The sequence below is a fragment of the Chiloscyllium plagiosum genome, chromosome 19 (genome assembly GCF_004010195.1).
Source record: "Chiloscyllium plagiosum isolate BGI_BamShark_2017 chromosome 19, ASM401019v2, whole genome shotgun sequence".
NCBI classification, from domain to species: Eukaryota; Metazoa; Chordata; class Chondrichthyes; order Orectolobiformes; family Hemiscylliidae; genus Chiloscyllium; species Chiloscyllium plagiosum.
Window position 1 is genome coordinate 43,894,569 of NC_057728.1, and position 20,558 is coordinate 43,915,126.

The 20,558-nt window shown below is 39.0% G+C and overlaps 1 protein-coding gene across 1 annotated transcript in view; it reads right to left on the reverse strand.

Annotated features, from left to right (window-relative positions):
- The window catches only part of LOC122559439, a 135,512-nt gene extending 115,468 nt beyond the window's left edge, over positions 1-20,044 (reverse strand). Inside the window, exons 1-9 of the mRNA XM_043708888.1 lie at positions 19,309-20,044; positions 12,365-12,540; positions 11,629-11,798; positions 5,445-5,555; positions 4,391-4,556; positions 3,410-3,516; positions 2,704-2,831; positions 2,538-2,619; positions 2,346-2,439 (exon numbers count right to left, since the gene is read on the reverse strand). Coding sequence (XP_043564823.1) covers positions 2,346-2,439; positions 2,538-2,619; positions 2,704-2,831; positions 3,410-3,516; positions 4,391-4,556; positions 5,445-5,555; positions 11,629-11,798; positions 12,365-12,494 — 988 coding nt within the window. The 5' untranslated portion in view covers positions 12,495-12,540; positions 19,309-20,044. The remainder of the gene's footprint in view (positions 1-2,345; positions 2,440-2,537; positions 2,620-2,703; positions 2,832-3,409; positions 3,517-4,390; positions 4,557-5,444; positions 5,556-11,628; positions 11,799-12,364; positions 12,541-19,308) is intronic.
- Between the last annotated feature and the right edge of the window lie 514 nt (positions 20,045-20,558).

The following is a 20,558-nucleotide window of genomic DNA, read 5'->3' on the forward strand; positions in this document are numbered from 1 at the left end:
CCTGAGATCTTCTTCCCGACCTCTCCGCCCCCACCCCAGTCTGACCTATCACCCTCACCTTGACCTCTTTCCACCTATCACATTTCCAACGCTCCTCCCCCAAGTCCCTCCTCCCTACCTTTTATCTTAGCCTGCTGGACAAACTTTCCCCATTCCTGAAGAAGGGCTTATGCCCGAAACGTCGATTCTCCTGTTCCCTGGATGCTGCCTGACCTGCTGCGCTTTTCCAGCAACACATTTCCAGCTCTGATCTCCAGCATCTGCAGACCTCACTTTCTCCTCAATGTTTTCTATTGATGCCCTACAGTGGTTGTAGGAAGTTATGACACATAAGGTCCATCTTCTTTCAACAGGTCTTTAATGATCTAACCAGCAATCCTAAAGGGCAATCTAGGAAATGCTCACAAAATGGCCACACAATTGTTTTCAAAGCTACGTCTTTGGGAGTCTGTCCTGAGTAGATGTGTTCCTGCTGGGTTCGCAAAAGTGATTAACACTAGCTTGGGTGAAGCATCCTTGGAATTGCTACTTCCATCTAGTTGTCTCCTGCAGGTTTTAAGCCGGCCTACTTGGTGTGAGAGTAGCTGAAAAATCATCAGGCCTCTATTGGTGAGCTGAATAAAGAACATAATGCATTGTTTCCTTTCAAATGAGTTTCATGGATGAGCCTGTCAAAATGTTGCATCATACAATAAAATAACAGAGAGACAAAAAGCTGGAGAATAGGCAGAAAAGATCATGGGACCAGCTAACGAGATTTCAATATATGCAGAAAATGATTGTAAAAACAAGAAAAATACTACATTTGTACAAGTATATATTAGGATACAGACAAGAGTATGATTGTAGCTGTCAACACCTTAGGATATTAGAACCATGGAGAAGGTACAACAAAACCCATTTGAACATTGAGGAATAAGAGTTTACAGTTACAAAGAAGAGCTTGAAATATTGCTTTTTTTTCACTGAGACAGACAGGTAATTGGGTGATCTAACAAAGACTTTCAAAATTATGAAAGATTTTGTCAGGAAAAGTTGCTAAAGGTTATTTCTGCTGGTTACAAGAAATGCAGAGTGCAATCTTCCAATCCTTAAGGTGATGGGAAAGCAACTTAAATGGCGGAATGGTGGTGGATCCGAACTTCACCACCTCTCACCTCAATTGGGACTAAATTTTAGTGGGAAGCTCTTTGTTTAAATTTCCTGCACTGCCTCCAACTGAGGTTCAAAGTGGTCAATTAATGAGCACTTAAGTGACTGTTTCCACTGATCAAAATAGTTAGGGTGAGAGAGACAGGGAATGATTGTTGACAGCTAAAGCGCTGCCCTTGCTTCCAACCCCATGGTCCTCCCTTTGCCCGTGAGATCCAGCCACAATAACACTCACCTGTACATGGTCAGTCATCAATTCCAGGAGGCCAGGCAGATGTTTTACCAGTGGCTACCATAGTGCTGCCGAGTGCTGGAGCTGCTGGCCTCGACTTGAATGGCAGATTTTGGTTGGTGCTATTCCTTCACTTGGGGTCACCAAGATCTGGTAGAAATTACACTGGCCACTCATTAGATGCCTGAACGTGGAACAGGCTTTCTAATCCTAATAGGGAATGAGGTTCTTTCCACTAACCTTTCCCAGTTTCAGACAATCAGAAAATTGAAGGATGCCGGCCATAGTTCCAAAATCATCAGTAGGAGAAAAGTTAGTACAGATTGCTCTCATAAGGTCATTACAACTAATGGATACAGATGGAGAGAATATATTTTTAAAGGAAATTGGTCAAGTATTTGAAAAGCTGAAAATGTGTTGCTGGAAAAGCGCAGTAGGTCAGGCAGCATCCAAGGAGCAGGAGAATCAACGTTTCAGGCATGAGCCCTTCTTCAGGAATCATTCCTGAAGAAGGGCTCATGCCCGAAACGTCGATTCTCCTGCTCCTTGGATGCTGCCTGATCTGCTGCGCTTTTCCAGCAACACATTTTCAGCTCTGATCTCCAGCATCTGCAGTCCTCACTTTCTCCCCAAGTATTTGAAAAGGCAAAACAAAGTAGGTGTGATTAAATGATAAGAAAATGGTGAAAGGAACATAGATAGCAGTTCAATAAATCCATATGAGCCAAATACTTTCCCACTATGCAATAATTTCACCCACTATGCAGTAATTTCTCCCACAATGCAGTAATTTCTCCCACAATGCAGTAATTTCTCCCACAATGCGGTAATTTCTCCCACAATGCGGTAATTTCTCAATGCGGTAATTTCTCCCACAATGCGGTAATTTCTCCCACACTGAAGTAATTTCTCCCACAATGCAGTAATTTCTCCCACTATGCGGTAATTTCTATGATTCTACTCACAATGCAGTTTGTAACCGCTTTGGATTGCTTGAACTTGTAGCCGCTCATAAAAATAAAACACATATAGGCACAGAGAGCCTTAGAATCCACCTTCATAAAAAAAAAATTTAAAAACATTACATGACAGTAAAAGGAAATGTAGCTTTATTTTCTGTTTTTCTTTTCCCTTACAATTTTCATATTGTTACCTCAAGCAGATCTTGTGATGTAAAAGAGGTCGATGTACAAATCAATTCTTCCATTGTTTTTAAAGCAAGATTTGTTATCCATCTATAAAATCAATCACATTCAAAAATAAAATAAGAGCAGAGAGAAATAAGAAGCCATGCTATAATTTATAGTGAGGAGCCTGACCTGTCACATGGTAGCATTTCCACAATGAACGTGCCAGGCATGAAGGAGTTTACCAGATAGCACCAGACATGACTATCTATCAAGTCACTTAAATCTTTCACGAGGAGTTTGTGGCCTTCTGATGCAATCTGTGTAAATGATAGAAAAAAGGGCGTGAATTTCAATAGATTGAAATTAATTTGATAATTATTATATTATGGAGAAGGAACTGATAACCACTTTGGGTCAGAACCCAGTGGCATTGAATGTGAACAGCATCTATGAGTATTGAGGGGGAACAGGGACTAGGAACTTTGAGGAGGGCAACAGTTTAGCAGCACTGAACAAGAGCAAAGATTTACATCAGGCAATATTTTTTGTTTTGGCCTCCTTCAACTCTTTGGCCACACAAAGATCAAAACTAAAACTTTCTTGAGCTGTTTCCTTTGACTTAGCTCAAACCGTTGAATAACAAATAATATTTTTTCATGAAAAATACCTTGCTTGGCATCAGCTAAAATGATGGTAAGATCATGAATCGTCAAAATGAATTTCCATAACAATTTAAAATTTACTTCTGATCAACTTTTCTTTTCATAAACTATCCATTGATATACTCTCATTCATATTGCAACAGGAATAATATTTTATATTGTTTCAGTTATGGTATTGATACTGCATTCTGTGACTCTACAAAAAATAAGTCTTCTGTGTTGAATAAAACCACCTGTAGATGGGCATTAATAAGATCCAGGATGCATTCAACACCGGAAGGGTAGTAATCCCAGCCTTCTTTAGGAATCTTCCTGTTAAAAATTTTAGCTACCTCACGACCTTAGAGACAGAATACAATAAAAATTAGTTTTTTTTTCACTTTTATCATCACAAGACAACTAACATTTTTGTAAAGAAATAGTATGATAACTTTTGAAATGTTGCACTCCTGATTGTTGCCTGAAAACTCAGCAGGTGAAGTTGCTTGTCAAATATTCTATGCTGTTTTCAAGAGAGACTCCATAGCCACAGTCTTTTACCTCACTAAACATAATCACCAAAAATAAATTGAAGTTATTCTGGATACAGTTTATCCTTTTCATTGCTCTGAGATAATAGTAAATGATATTTCGATATAAAATGTTGCAATAAGGTCCCAAGACTAGTCTAAAGACCTAAATAATGTTTTAAATGCAGTAATTATTCATTTCAATTGTTCATGTTTTGAAAGTTAACCACAGTAACATTAAACTATAATGACATTTCATAAGTAGGAATTTCTAATGTTTAGGCTAAGATTTGGAGCAAAAATTGTTTTAATTAACATGTCTTAACATGCTTTCAAGAAAAACATAATACAACTATACTGCAAAACAATTCTTCCCTCAGAGTTAATCTATTTATATCTATTTATTATAAATTTCTATTTCTCTCTTCACAGATGCTGCTGAGTTTCTGCAGCACTTCCTGTCTTAATTTCAGATTTTCTGCATCCGCATTATTTTGCATTTATCGGACACTACAGGAGATTGTTTTCTCTACTGGTGAATCAAAAACAGGAGGGTATAGTTTCAGGGTAAGATAGTGTCTGCCATTTAAGACATATTTTGTCAGAGTTTGTTGTATAATCTGAATGTGGAATGCCTCAGGATGCTTTACTGTGTTAATACTTGTATAAATATGAGTATTTAAAAACTAAGATGGTGATAATTACCTGGAAAAGGTTCAAAATCCTGCAATTGTAATGATTCAATCAGGGAAGAAATAGAAGATTGTTCTGTGGAACCTATTAATGTCTCAAGATCATCAAAAAATGACAGAGGTGTGCTTGTTTGTTGTATAGAATTCTCCTGGTCTGGTGATCGAACCTTTGGGGTCCACTGAATTCAAGACATAAAACAATGTTCTTAGCTTGAATTCCTAGTCCACAATTACCACATACATCAGTCACATAATTACAAGCTATGTGTACTACTTTGCTCTTAACTACATTGTTTCAAAGTTATTTCACTATTGTTTATCCACATTGTTTGAAGATGGGAGATGATAGATATATTGGTAATGTCAGTGGACTAGTAATCTCGAGGGCCAGACTAATGCTATGGGGACATAGGTTCAAACATGGCAGCCAGTGGAAATCAAATGCAATTAATAAATTTGGAATATGCAACTACTTTTGGTTATGAGAATAAATATCACTTTATTTTAACAAAAGGTCCAATTCACTTGCATCCTTTTGGGGAGGAATTCTGTCATCCTTCCCTGGTCAGACCTCATGTGATTCTAGAATCACATGCAACATGGCTGACTCTTAACAGCTCTTTGAGTGGCCTTGTAAACCATTCTGTTCACAGGCAATAAGGGTTGGATAACAGATATTAGCCTTGCTAGCAATGCCTCCCTCCTATAAATGAATAAAGGAAAAATGTATTTCTTAAAATGAGAACAGGATTGGCTTTAATGTGAGTGCTGTTAGCAGTAATATTTTAATAACAAAACTAAATTTCATTTCAAAGAAATCCTTTTGAAGAATTATAGCAACATTTATATCAAGTAAAGTCAAGAATAATGTTGCAACGTTCCGTTTAAAATCAATCATATAAGGATTCTGTCAGTTACAATCTCAAACTACATTATCCCAATTTAAAAGATCCAATAAAAGGAATAAATTAAACATTCCAGAAACAAATTGATTATATCCCTTTTCTATTATAGCAATATGGTGAATGCTGTGAAAACATAGAGAACGTAAATAGTAACCCTCATACCATGAAGCAAACAGAGCAGACCAGTTTATCATTGTCAAGCTGGAGTTGGCTGGATCGTTCCCAGGTGAATTGAATATCATGCACTATTAACCTCCACAGTAGTTCCTTTATCTAAAGTACAAATCAAATGCATTCCTCACAACATAAGTCATCATGAAATCCAAATATTCATTGCCAAGAATTACTAAATAACACTGTAATCATCTGATGCATTCAAGAAAAATAATTGCACATTGGCTGGCCTTTGCAATTTTAATCATGGTAAGACCATTAGCATTCATATCATAATGCCTAGTACCAGCACATGCATAGTTATATACTTAAATCCAAAAACAATTGTAATGAATCCATGGATAGCCTTGTGGTATCCTGTTTCGTATTTATAAATGACTGAACTGATAAAAAAAACTACCTTTTAAAATGTAATATTAATCCATACTAGTATCTTACCCCAATCCCAAAAAACTCTCATGTTGTTTATGAACATCCTGTGTGGGATCCAGTGATGAGAGGAATGAATGTTGAATGTGATGAATGGGGTGCCAGTTTTATCCAGGGTAATGTTAAACTTCTAGAATATTGAAGTGGTCTCATCCAGGGAAGAGAAACGTATTTACAATGCTATCAGGGAGGAAATTTCAGGATTTTGATCCAGCAGCATTGATAAAACAGTGATATATTAAACGAGTCAAAACCCTGCCTAATAGCATTGTGGGTCAACCCATGACAAGAAGGCAGCTCACATTACTTTCTCAAGGGCAGCAAAGGATCTTCAATAAATGCTGGGCCCAGCCAATGATGCCCACATCTCATGAATGAATTTAAAAAATTCCAAATCAGGATGGTGTGTGGCTCAGAGGGAAACTTGCTGGTAGTGGTGTTACCATGTTGTCTTTGTCTTTCAAGATGAGTATTGTTTATGCATTTGGAAGAAACTGTGAGGAACCTTGGTGAATTTCCTCAATGCATCTACTAAGTGTCCATGGTGAATGTTTATGGCTGGGATGCCATCAAGTGGACTCCTTTGACCTGAACGGTATCAAGCTTCTTGAGCATTGTTAGGCTGCAATCAGCCAGCCAAGTAGGGAGTATTCCATCACCATGTCTTCTAGATGGTAGACAGGCTTTAGCAAATCAGGAGGTGAGTTAATTGCTACTGCATTCCTAGTCTTTGATCGGCTGGTGTAGCTGCTGAATTTAGATGGCTAGTCCAAATTGGTTTATTTTCAATGGTAACCCCAGGATGTTGATAGTGGGGGATTCTGTGATAGTAATGCCATTGAATGTCAAGAGGCAATGGTTAGATTCTCTCTTGTTGGAGATGGTTAGTGTCTGGCACTTGTGTGGCACAAATGTTCTTTGTCACTTGTTCGCCAAACCAGAATATTGTCCAGGTCTGGCTGCATTTGGACATGGACAGCTTCAGTATTTGATGAGTCATGCTTGGTGCTGAGCATTATGCAATTATTAGCAAACATCCTCTTTTATGACTTTATGATGGAGGAAAGATCATTGATGAAGCAGCTGAAGATGTTTGGGTCTAGGAAACAACCCTTAGGTACTCTGCAAAAATGTCCTGGAGCTGAGATGACTACTCTCCAACAATCGAAACCATCTTCCTTTATGCTAGATGTGACTCAAAATAGTGAAAAGTTTTGCCCCTGATTCCCGAAGACTCCAATTTTTCTCGGGTTCTTTGAAATTCTAGTAGTCTCAAAATAAGGTTTAGTGAAAAAGGCTAATGCTCTTGGGCAGACAGAAGGTAGTTCCAACAAATGGAACACTGTCTGATGAGAAGTAGTTAGTTATGAATCACAGCAGGTAAGTGGAACTAGTTGTAGTTTTAAGTTACTTCTGAGAGTTCATTTGATTTGTGACAGATGGACAACATCATAATATACAAGTATCTCAGGGACGATAATTGAAAAAATCATATTCCCTCTGCTTGGAGAGATTGACTATATAAATGTCAAATAATTTAAATAAATGCCAGTATCCTGCTTCAATTGAAAAATATATCAAATTCATTTAACCATTTTCATCATTTTTATTTCAAACTTGAATTATCTGACAGTTCCAACACTGGCTAGTTCTAAATCTTGTCAAGCTAATTGAAGGTCTCTCCTCCACTATAACCACTGGTTAAACTGTTCTTAACAATATTTTCTCTTAAAATATAAATAATTAACTGAAATATAGAACCAGTGCCATCTAGCCTGAAACAACAGAGTAAAAATGTGAATTTAATGTAACAGAACTTACGAGGTGAACATGATGAACATTTGTAATGTTGGAGAATTGTTCTAAGTGCACAGTACCAACAAAAGAAAAATGATTAAAGATAACGCAGAATAACATAATTGTTTGCTCTGAATTTGATTTCTATTCTATCCAGGTGTACCACTGTCATCAACCTCAGATCAATAATTGTATGTGTGATGCACAGTCAGCACATCAGAGATACATTGTATTTGTAAAGGCTATAATAGTAGAATATTTGGAAATATTATATATCCACATGGAGTCTTGTTGGCTTTGTAAATGGGAAATCATATTCTTTGAGAAGTTAACAAGCAAGTTAGATAAAAGAGGACAGTAGATGTAACATATTTGGATTTCCAAAAGGCAATCATAAGGTACTTCAGAGGCTACTTTATAAGATGAGGCCATGGTGTTAGGGGTCATTGCTTTATCATAGATAGAAGATTGGCTAACTAATAGACGACAGAGAGTTGGGATAAAAGGGGTAATTTCAGGATGGCAACCTGTAACCAGGGCAACACCACAGGGATCAATGCTATGGCCATAGTTATTTACAACATATACTAATGACTTGGCTGAAGGAAGTGAAGTTATTATTGCCAAGTTTGCAGATTGCACAGAAATAGGTGGTAAAGCAAATAGTGAAGATGATACAAAATCTACAGGTAGATATAGAAAAGTTGACTGAGTGGGCATAAACTTGGCTGAATGTAATATTGGAAAATGTGGGGTTATGCACTTTCTATGCACTTAGAATGGAAATGCTGAATGTTATTGAAATGGAGAAGGACACAGAAATCTGCAGCACAGATTAATTTGGGAGTCCTGTGAATGATTTAGAAAAAGCTAGCATTCAAGATCAGCAGGTGATTGGGAAGGTAATTGGAGAGTGTAGAACCAGAAGGTATACTCTGAGAGAAAGGTGCCCAACTAAGACAGCTGATGAGGAATTTCTTCTCTCATGACAGCAATTCTCTACTACAATAACTGAAAATATCTCGGTCACCAGGAATAAAGAGAATAAAGGAAGGTATCCAGCCTGGTCAACAACTTGCAGTGAAGTGCTTTTGAACTTCAGCACAAATATATCATCAGATCGGATGTAATGATTTGCTTGACCAAAATGGAGATGAGCTGCTTGTGAGTCCATGAAATGCAGACCATGTCTACCGATTCAGAATATAGTTCAAAGAAGACATTTCCTGTTCTGATAGTTCAGGATATTATTGAGAAGAAAGGGTCTAGACTGAAAATTCAGGACACTGCAAGGAAAAAAATATTAGTTTAACAATGACGTGCAGGGGTTGGTGTTGGACTGGGGTGGACAAAGTTAAAAATCACACAACACCAGGTTATAGTCCAAAAGGTTTATTTCAGAGCACTGCTCCTTCATCAGGTGGTTGTGAAGTATAACATCATAAAACACAGAATTTATAGCAAAAGATTACTGTGTCATGAAACTTAAATGATATATTGAACAAACCTGGATTGTTAAGTCTTTCATCTTTTAGAACGGGTTGCGTTTCGGTTCATTAATATGTAAATTCCAGAGCTTCTTTTAAGTCACCTTCTCAAGATAACTTGAGGTTTTATATGCACATCCACAAGCACACACTCACTCACTCTCTCTCTCTCATGCACACATATAAGTCTATGGGTGAATTTGTATTTACAGAATTATATTTGTAGATACATTATATTTTGCTCAAAACATGCACAGTCTGCAGGCAGTCAATGCAGGCAGTCAAGCCATGTAATATTTTGTAAATTCCACTTTGAAAATAGAACCAGTGTGACTCAAGATTGGGATACAGACAGACTCTGACCTCATACCTTTAATGCATTGTCTGAGCTGAGATGTCACCTTTTGTAATAAAACCTTAAATTATCTCGAGAAGGTGACTTAAAAGAAGTTTTGGGATTTACATATTAATGAAACCAAACTTTCAACCCATTCTAAAAGATGAAAAACTTAACAATCCAAATTTGTTCAATATATCATTTCAGTTTCATGACACTGTAATCTTTGATGATAAATTCTGTGTCTTATGATCCTATACTCCACAACCACCTGATGAAGGAGCAACGCTCCAAAAGCTAGCGCTTCCAAATAAATCTGTTGGACTATAACCTGGTGTTGTGTGATTTTTAACTTAGTTTTAACAGTGCAGCTGTCTTCTATAAGAGATATTGATGAGATTAAAAATCCTCCAGATGATATTGGGGACAACTGCATGAGTTGTCGGAAGGAGTTCCTTTTGAAGGTAATTCAGATCAAAAGCTTGCAGATGGACTGAAAGGTCTGTTTCCATGCTGTACAAATCTATGACTCCATATATGAATATGAAGAGTTTAGAGGTATATGGGCCAAATGTTGGCAAATGGGACTAGATTAATTTAGGATATCTGGTCAGCATGGAGAAGTTAGACCGAAGGGTCTGTTTCCATGCAGTACAGCTCTATGACTTAATTACTCTATAAGGTAAGGAGACAACTACAAGGTTTAGCAGGAGCAACATTCTCCAGGAAGGACATTCAAGGGATAAAAGATTCTACCAGTGGAGAAATAATTTACAAAGATCACAGTCAAGATCCATAATCCTCAGGCCAAATCCTTGTCAGTCCTAACAAGTCTATGGGAACATGTTCTGAGAAGATTTGAAAAACCTTCAGGCAGCCTGAATTTGTGAAGTCAGAGACTTGGGGGGAAATGGGTTAAATGGGAAGTTTAAGAATAAAGTATGGAAAGAAAGACTGGTTCCTGTTAGCTGCTTGATAACGCTTTTGTTTCAGTGTTGTGTCAGGCTGTTGAACTCGTTGTTAATTTGTTTTTTAAAAGAGGAACAAGAAGGACTAGTGACAGCATTCTATCCCAAACACAAGCTGCCAGTGGTAGTAATGAAAACTATGACATGGTGATTAGCAGTGGATTTGTTCCATAAATAGCTCAAGGTAACCAGAGAGGAATAAAAATTCCATTTGACTCTAAAGCAAAAAATTAACCGCTTTAACAGCATCACCAATATAACAACTAATGCAGCAACACAACATGCAGAATTCATGGACAGAATGGACTGTTATAACTGTTACAATCACTGTGTAAGGTGGAGCCATGGAGCAAATTGAAAATACGAATGAGCAATTTCAAGTCTTAAAGCGAATATCGAAAGGTTTGCTGAAGCAACCTTACAACTTCTAACATCAGTCCATCTAAGAATCTAATTTCTACGACTTTCCATTTAATGAATTCTCCAAACAGCTTCTCACCAAAGCATGAAAAATAGCACCTTTTAATAGCAGCTTGAGCTGATTTTATTCTGTTTCCTGTCAGCAAAAGAGTGCTGTTTAAAATCAATTTATGTGCACTGTCCAACTTATGCAATCTAAATGTTAGCAAAATTCTTAATTTTTGAGGAGAACCTTTGGTGCATTAAACATTAAAGCTAAACTAACTTTTACACTCTAAAACTAAATTGATTGTAATACTGCATGAATTGCAACCATATCACAAGAGGTGCAAAGCCAACACAATAATACATGATTACCTTAAGGTGTTGGCACATTGTTTTGAAATCATATCATACAGATCTCTGTAGTTATGTATCAGATTCCAAATCTAATTTTTCAAATTTATTTGAACACCTGACTACTAATTCTCCAAGAGGGGAGCCAACACTCAATGAATAGAGCTGATTCCGTGATCAACCATACCTGTGAGCTCAGCTCTCTGCTCGAAGCACAATTATCCCTCTCAGCCATATACTGACTATTGATTATGATTTCAATCAACCCCAATAGCATTGAAAGAAATTATTACATGTTTGCTAGAATTATCAAAATATCAATTCTCAAGTGTTAATGTTATTTAATGCAGTGTCACCCAAGCAACAGAATTAAAGTTGGAAGAGATCTTGGTACATACACGTTTAGTATTTTTCTTGGCAATTATGCCACAATCAATTTTGCTATTCTCTGGTATAATGCCTGCTGTCCGCAGTTCGACCAATAACAACTCAAACTGTGCAGCAACTTGTCGGCTTGAGTGGCAGCAAGTCATGCTCTGCATATTCTTTGGTGACCGTCCAGTGAAGCCTAATAAAAAGACAATAACCTTTTTTCAATAACTCTCAATCAACAATTAGCAGAAATAAAACTTATATTTTGGAAAATCAGGGCTCAAAATGTGTCTTTATCAAAGAAAAATAATTACATAAATTCTGTCAAATTCCTTACTTACGTGATTAAATCAATGTTTACAATAGTTAAATAATGCAAACATTAAATTTTCAATTCAGGAATATTTGTCATAATATTATTCCTTAAAATCTTCTCAAGAGAAGGTGCAACAATTATTTTTAAGTAAACGTGGGAATTAACAGTAAATTCTGCCTCTTCGCTTGTTTCTGTCAATAACATTGAATATGCTAATCAATGTTCATAAAAGTACATATGAAGATGTGGCCTATATGGTAGCCACTCAGCAGATTAAAATTGATTTAATAATGTTTATGCAACAGCTTTTCAAGAAAAGATATCAAGTCATACTTCATACATTTCATAGAAATATTTACAGTGGCATTAACCCAGTACATCTATTATTCCAATTGTCAAATTCTATGGAGACATTTTAAAAAAAAACTTGATTTATTTGAACTTACCTTCTACCAAGGATTTCAAATGAGTATTTGTGAATAGATCTGTAAATACATTACTGAGTGGTCGATCAAGTGATGAACATCGCACATTTGCCCAGGCTGTGTAACATGTTATTTTTGATTGTTGAGGCATTTAATTATATGTTTTCCAAAGTGTTAGTCTGAAATTCCTTCAATATCTGTAAATAAAGAAGTAATTAACTGAAATGTTCAACAATAACTATTCTACTTCTCAATTTCACTCTTAAAACCAAAACTTGTCTTCTTGGGCAACATGGACAGAATAACCTAATCAATTGCTTGTAGCTATGTTACTAGATACTTTCACTGACACTGGCAGCTTAGTGGTAAGCATACATGGCAATAAAGATGGTACAGCCTGCTCAGCTCTTTTTTAATGCGGTGATCTTTTACTATTCCCCAGGCCTTGATGTGTTTCCTAAAAACTACCAATCACAATTCAATACTGTCCTCATTTAACATATAAATCCTCTGCAGGAACATATTGTTCAGGTTACCAGGTGACAATCTAAATTTCCGAAAACCTCTGAACATGACTTGCACCGGTCATCATAGGAGATTGTTGGATTAAAATACTCAAGCCATCCAGCAGAACTTTCATAGATAGTAAGGAGGATCATTTCAGAAAGTCTCTCTCTTCATATACAAATTCCAGACCTGACAAAGAAACAATATCTACTTTATATGAGTTTTTGCTTTCAACCGACCATGTATGCCCAGGAACCTTACGTTCCCTTCAATCTAGTCTCGAGCTCTATCCTCACCATTTCTCACCTTTTGCTTCTAGTACAAATAGTTTACTTCTTTTCTTTACTGCAATACAACAATCCTCTTGTACAATGTGCATGAAGTACCTTGCGGATGTTTACTTATCAACACAAATAATACACAAATATATCAGCACAATAATAAGTACGTGATCCAGCAATCAAGCCAAAAGACTTGAGTGAAATTTCATGGAGACAAGTATTTACAGAGGTAAAATAAACAAAATGTATAATTCCATCGAGGTTATGATGCGATGACCATTATTGAAATATGGCTGCAAGCTAGGCATTATTGGAAGTTAAATATTCCATGTTATAAGGTCTTTAGAAAGAGTATAGAATCAGCTAGAGGAAGAAGTGAAGTTTTATTCATTGAAGATACGGTTACAAAATTTGTAGCAGACATTATGGATAAGAGAGACCAATTAGCAGTCAGGTTAAAATTATGCATAGAGTCATAGAGTTATAGAGATATACAGCATGGAAACAGACCCTTCGGTTCAACTCGTCCATGCCAACCAGATATCCCAACCCAATTTAGTCCCACCTGCCAGCACCCGGCCCATATCCCTCCAAGCACTTCATATTCATATACCCACCCAGATGTCTTTTAAATACTGCAATTGTACCAGCCTCCACCACTTCCCCTGGCAGCTCATTCCATACATGCATCACCCTCTGCGTGAAAAAGTTGCCCCTTAGGTCCCTTTTATAGCTTTCCCTTCTCACCCTAAACCTATTCCCTCTAGTTCTGGATTCCCCCACCTAAACCTATTCCCTCTAGTTCTGGATTCCCCCACCCCAGGGAAAAGACTTTGTCTATTTATCCGATCCATGCCTCTTCCGATTTTATAAATCTCTATAAAGTCACCCCTCAACCTCCAACTCTTCAGGGAAAACAGCCTTAGCCTATTCAGCCTCATCCTATAGCTCAAATCCTCCAACCCTGGCAACATTCTTTCAAATCTTTTCTGAACACGTTCAAGTTTCACAACATCGTACCGATAGGAAGACCAGAATTGCATACAATATTCCAAAAGTGGCTGAACCAATGTCCTGTACAGCCACAACATGACCTCCCAACTCCTATACTTAATGCTCTGACCAGTAAAGGAAAGCATACTAAACACCTTCTTCACTATCCTATCTACCTGCAACTCCACATTCAAGGAGCTATGAACATCCAAGGTCTCTTTGTTCAGCAACACTCCCTAGGACCTTACCATTAAGTGTATAAGTCCTGTTAAGATTTGCTTTTTCAAAATGCAGCACATTGCATTTATCTAAATTAAACTCCATCTGCCACTCCTCAGTCCATTGGCCCATCTGATCAAGATCACATTGTAATCTGAAGTAACTTTCTTCGCTGTCCAGTACACCTCCAATTTTGGTGTCATCTGCAAACTTACTAACTATACCTCCTATGTTCACTTCCAAATCATTTATATAAATGACGAAAAGCATTGGACCCAGCACTGATCCTTGTGGCACTCCACTGGTCACAGGCTTCCAGTCTGATAAACAACCTTCCACCACCACCCTCTGTTTTCTACCTTCGTGCCAGTTCTGTATCCAAGCAAAAAAAGACTTCCATATCAGCAATTCTATAAGCCACAGCTTTGGGGCTTGGGAAGTGGTGGGGGCTCACTTTGTCCTTTCTGTGTCTGTGTGTGTGTGTGGGTGAAGGGGGCAGGGGATTAAAACAGTAATGTGCGTTATCTACAGGACTTCTAATAATAAAAATGAAGTGGCAGAAAGTATTAATTCAATGATTAAAGAGGCTTGCACAGGATTTTAATGGGAGATTTTAATTTCCACAAAGTTTGTTTTAAATTACTCATTCATAGGATATGGTTCAACATTGAGTACTGTGTGCAGTTTTGGTCTCCTAGTCTGATGAAGGACATTCTTGCTCTTGAGGGAGTCCATCGAAGGTTCATGAGACTGATTCCAAGGATGGCAGGACTGAAATATGAGGAACGACTGGATCGATTGGGCTTCTATTCACTGGAATTTAGAAGAATGAGGAGGGATCTTACAGAAACATATAAAATCCTGATAGGACTGGACAGGCTAGATGCAGGAAGAATGTTCCTGATTTTGGGGAAGTCCAGAACTAATGGTAACAGTCTAAGAATAAGAGGTAAGTCATTCAGAGATGAGGAAGACTTTCTTCCCTCAGACCTGTGAAATTCTGTCCCACAGGAAGATGTTGGAGCCAGTTCAATAGATATATTCAAGGGGGAGCCGGACAGGTTCCTTGCAGCTAAAGGGATCAAGGGGTAGTGGGCGAAGGTGGGAATGGGATACTGGGATTGCATGATCAGCCAAGATCATACAGAATGGTGGTACAGGCTTGAAGGGCTAAATGGCCTACTCCTGCATCCATTTTCTATGTTTCATTAACGTCAACATGTATTTCAGACTGTAACTGCTCCTTGAGAAGATGGTGCAGTGCCATCTTTCTAAACGGTTCCAATCTCACAATGAAGTATTCTCCCAATGCTGTTCGGAATTTGACACAGCAAAGATGTGGGAATTGTGATATAGTTCGGGGTCATTAGTGTATGATTTGGAGTTGTTACCTTGTTTACCTCGTTCTGTCTAAGCAGTCTGTGATCTGTATTTCCTTGTTTACTATGATCTACCTGCATTGCTCGCAAAACAACATTTTCACAGTACTTAGGTAAATGTGACTACATCAAAACAAATCAAAATCAAAATCAAACATGCTTACTACTCTGTTCTTCTAGTTGGGAGAGACCATGGGTTGGAAGTTGTTGTAGAAAAAGTCTTGACAAGTTGCTAGACTACATCTTGTAAATGGTGCACACTGCAGCTATGGTGTTCCAATGATAGGGGATTGAGTGTTGATGATTTTGAATAGATGCCAATCAAATCAAATCAGCTTTTTGGGTCTGGATGGTATCATATTCTGACATTGCTTCTAAGACACACTAATCCAGGCCCGTGGAGAATGTTTCATCACACTCCGACTTGTGTCTTTTAGCTAGTGAAAAGGCTTTCAAGATTCAGGAGCTGGTTCATTTGATAATGAATATCCAACATCTGATCTGCTCTTGTAGCCACACTACATGGTTGGTCCAGTTATATTTTTGGTCAATATTGAGCCCCAGAACATGCATGCTGGGAAACTCAGTGATATCAATGCTATTGAATGTCAAAAGACTGTGATTAGACTTGCTCTTTTCCGAGATGGTCATTGTTGGGCACTTTTGCGGCATTAATTCCACTTGCCACTATTCAGCCAAAGTCTGAATGTATTTCAAGTCTCACCGAATGTGATGCAGATTATTTCCTTAAGACCATAAGATATAGGAACAGAATTAGGACATGTGGCCCAGCAAGTCTGCTCCACCATTTGATCACATTCTCCTGCCTCCTCCCTGTAAGTCTTGATCCCCTTACTCATGGCTCCTCCATTCTCACCCTTTTGAACCTGCATAGATAACCTGCAAATAATCCTAAAACACCTAGGTCCCTTTGTGCTTCAGACTTTCCCATTTTTTCCCATTTAGTAAGTAGTCTACACTTCTATTCTTCAGACCAAAGTGCCTAACCTCAACACCTTCGCACATTGTATTCCATCTGCCATTTCTCTTAGCTTGTCTAAGTCCTTCCACTGTCTCCATGCTTTCTCAACATTACCTGAACCTCCTTTGTCATCTGCAAACTTAGCAACAATACACTCAGTTCCTTTGTCCAGATTATTAATGTATAGCGGAATAGTTTCATTATATGAGGAGTTGTAATTGGAACTGAACACTCAAGTTGTCAGTAAGTATTCCTATTTCTAACCTTACTGAACATGGGTGCATAGATTGTTGGTGAAAAGGTGTAACCTTTTACTACAGACAACATCTTACATCATTTTGCTGATGACATAGTTGACTCATGGTATGTTTTTTTATAGAAACCCTACAGTGTGGAAACAGGCCCTTTGGTCCAACAAGTCCACACCGATCCTTCAAAGAGTATCCCAAACAAACCTATTCCCCATTACTCTACATTTACTCCTGACTAATACACCTAACCTACCTATCCCTGAACACTATGGGCAATTTAACATGGCCAATTCACCTAATCTGTACACTTTTGGATTGTAGGAGGAAACCAGAGCACCCTGAGGAAACTCATGCAGACACAGGGAGAATGTGCAAATTCCACACAGACAGTCGCCCAAGGCTAGAATTGAACCCAGGTCCCTGGCGCTGTGAGGTGGCAGTGCTAACACCATGCTGCTGTGCCACTCTCCTATACTCAAAACACTGACCAATAAAGGAAACCATACCAAACACCTTCTTCATTAACCTATCTACCTGTGACTCTACTTTCAAGGAACTATGAACCTACACTCCAAGGTCTCTTTGTTCAGCAACACTCCCTAGGACCTTATCATTAAGTGTATAAGTCCTGCTATGATTTGCTTTTCCAAAATACAGCACCTCACATTTATCTGTCGATTGCCTATATTAGATAATTCTGATCAGGAATTTTCAAATCAGCAGTGTTTTGGGAAGTTCTGATTATTGAATGACAGACTTTCTTACTGTAAGACTGAAATTAAACTTTGAAACCTGGGCTAGCTTCTTCCTGATTGATTGAGGTTTTGGGGGATGGGTGTAGGTGCCTCTCACTTCACATCTCTACCTATCGCATTCTCAGCTATCTTCCACCCAACCTCACCCCTCTCCCATTTATTTGTCAGCCCCCAGCCCACAAGTCTATTCCTGATGAAGGGCTTATGCATGAAACGTTGATTGTCCTGCTCCTCGGATGCTGCCTGACCTGCTGAGCTTTTCCAGTGCCACACTCTCAACTCTGATCTCCAGCATCTGCAGTCCTCACTTTCTCCTAGTTGATTTCAACCCTATTGCGAAGTCTCTTCCAAGGATGCCTACCTTGAAAAAGTTCTCCTCTTCCCTCTACAACGATCTGAGTGTCTCTCTCACTGCACCCTCCAGATCATCTCCTCTGCCCCCAAGCTCTTAGCCACGTCCTGAAGCAGACTCGCTACCACAGCCACATCGCTTCCTCAGTGCCTGCCTACAGAACCAACTGATCCCACATGGACTCGGGACTACATTCAAACCAACAGAATTTGGACCTGAACAGGACAACCAGTACGTACTACAAATCCGAAACCTTCAGCAACGATTCTCTTTCTGGCTCCTCTGCTCCACACAAGCACCTCCACATACATCAAATCATCCTCCCCCACTTCCACCACCTACAAACAGACCTCACTACCAGATATATTTTTCCCATCCCACCTTTATCAATGTTCTGGAGAGACCATTCCCTGTGACTCCCTTGTCAGATTTATGCCCCTCCCGACCCCACACCCCACTCCCGGCACCTTCCCATGCCATCGCAGGAAATGCAAAACCTGCGCCTACACCTCCCCCCTCACCTCTGTCCAATGCCCCAAAGGATCCTTCCACATCTGATAGAAATTTACCTGTACCTCCACCAATGTCATCTGCTGTATCCGTTGCACCCGATGTGGTCTCCTCTATACTGGGGAGACAGGACACCAACTTGCGAATCATCTCTGGGACACCAGCACCCACCAACCTGACGCCACATGGCTGAACACTTCAACTATTTCACCAGTTTCCTCATTTCCCCTCCCAGTCCCAAGCTTCCAACTCAGCACAACCTTCCTGACCTATCCAACACCTTTCCCATCTACCCAATCCACCCTCCTTTCTGACCTAACACCTTCTCCCGCTCATTCATCTACCTGTGGTATTCTCAGCTACCTCATCCCCCAACCCCACCCCCTTCCATTTAACTCTCTGCTGCCCACCATATTTTTGATAAATAAGTCCCGACGTCGATTCTCCTACTCCTCGGACGCTGCCTGACCTGCTGTGCTTTTCCAGCTCCACATTGTGGTCTCTCACTAACACCTGATGTAGGAGCAGCGCGTCCAAAGCTAGTGTTTTCAAATAAATATTGGACTATAATGTAGTGTCGTGCGACTTTTGACCTTGTTCAGCCTACTACCTAGCAATTCAGAATGACGGATTCCTATGTTCCCTATTCTTTCTCTTAACTGTCATTCATCGTTAAAAATACGCACTTCAAATTTCTCTTCAATCTTTAATAACCAACTGAAAGGACAGTGCCTACCGGACGCTGACGTCCTCAGGAGAAAAATCCTGACTTTCGCCGCTGAGTCGTGCACCTTTTTACAGAGAAGACAACATTCGGGGCCTCCCGGCAACCGAGGGAATCCCGCCCTTGCGATTGGTGAACATCGCTGTGATTTTTCGCGTCAGAGAGTTGCAGCATTGTTTACAGTTTCTATGACTCCAAACGAACCCGCTGCCTTAACTCGCGGTTTTCGAGACATTTCGCTCCAATCAACTCTTACACGGGGTGTCAACATCACCCTGTATCGATCAAACGGCTACGGCCCCATTGTTTTAATTACACACCCATTCATGGTCGTTGTCATAGCTTTTGCATTAATCCAAGGGGAAAACAAAACTTGTGTTCTGGCAGCGGTCATTTCAGCCCTTATTGTAAGATCTGGAAAGGCTCGAGTGATATCTTGAACTGTCAAAAATCCAACGACTTCGTTTAGAACCGTAGAATGGTTACAGCACAGAGGAGGTCATTCGGCATGTTTCTTTGCAAAAGCAACTCAGCTGTTGCCAGTCGCCCTTTTCGGTAGCCCCGCGTTTTTCGTTTTGGTTTGCAGTGTCACCGGGTATACGCGATTCAGAGTTGTCACAAAAGTTAAAGATTTTAAAACACTAAAACCCACAAACTAGGTTTCTGTCTAAAACAGTAATCACTGATTATTGCAGGTAATTTAATTCTACCTACAGTAAATAATTAAGCTCAATTAAGTAAACTCTAATCCCTTTATCAACTATTCCTTATACAGACAAACAGGGAAATACATGGGTGTGGTGAAAACCAAAAAATAATGGTCGTATACTCTTTTGTTCACAAGATCAGGATTGATCTTCCTGATACAAAAGTTTCTCCTCAACCTTACAACCTCAACAGTGCAAATGCTTCCACTGTTTTGCAAGAGGCACAGGGTGGCAGTTTCACTTATAAAAAGTCTCTGAATCCTCCAACTCAGTCACAACTTGCAGCATCTGCTGAAGGAAAGATGAGCTAGTTTTCCTCAGCTTTAAGTGTCTGCTGGAGATCTGATGGGTTCCTTTCGGGTGTCACTCAATATCTTGCTCCACAGACCAATCACCTTATTACTGGCAGACAGAGGACCTGGTCATTGATAATTGGTTCCATTTACCACAAATTAATCATCTTCACTTGTAAGCAAACCCTTGACTCTGGTTCATCTGCACATTGTTGGAATCTACAGTTACAGTGTTCACAACAGGTACAAAATTATTTATTTT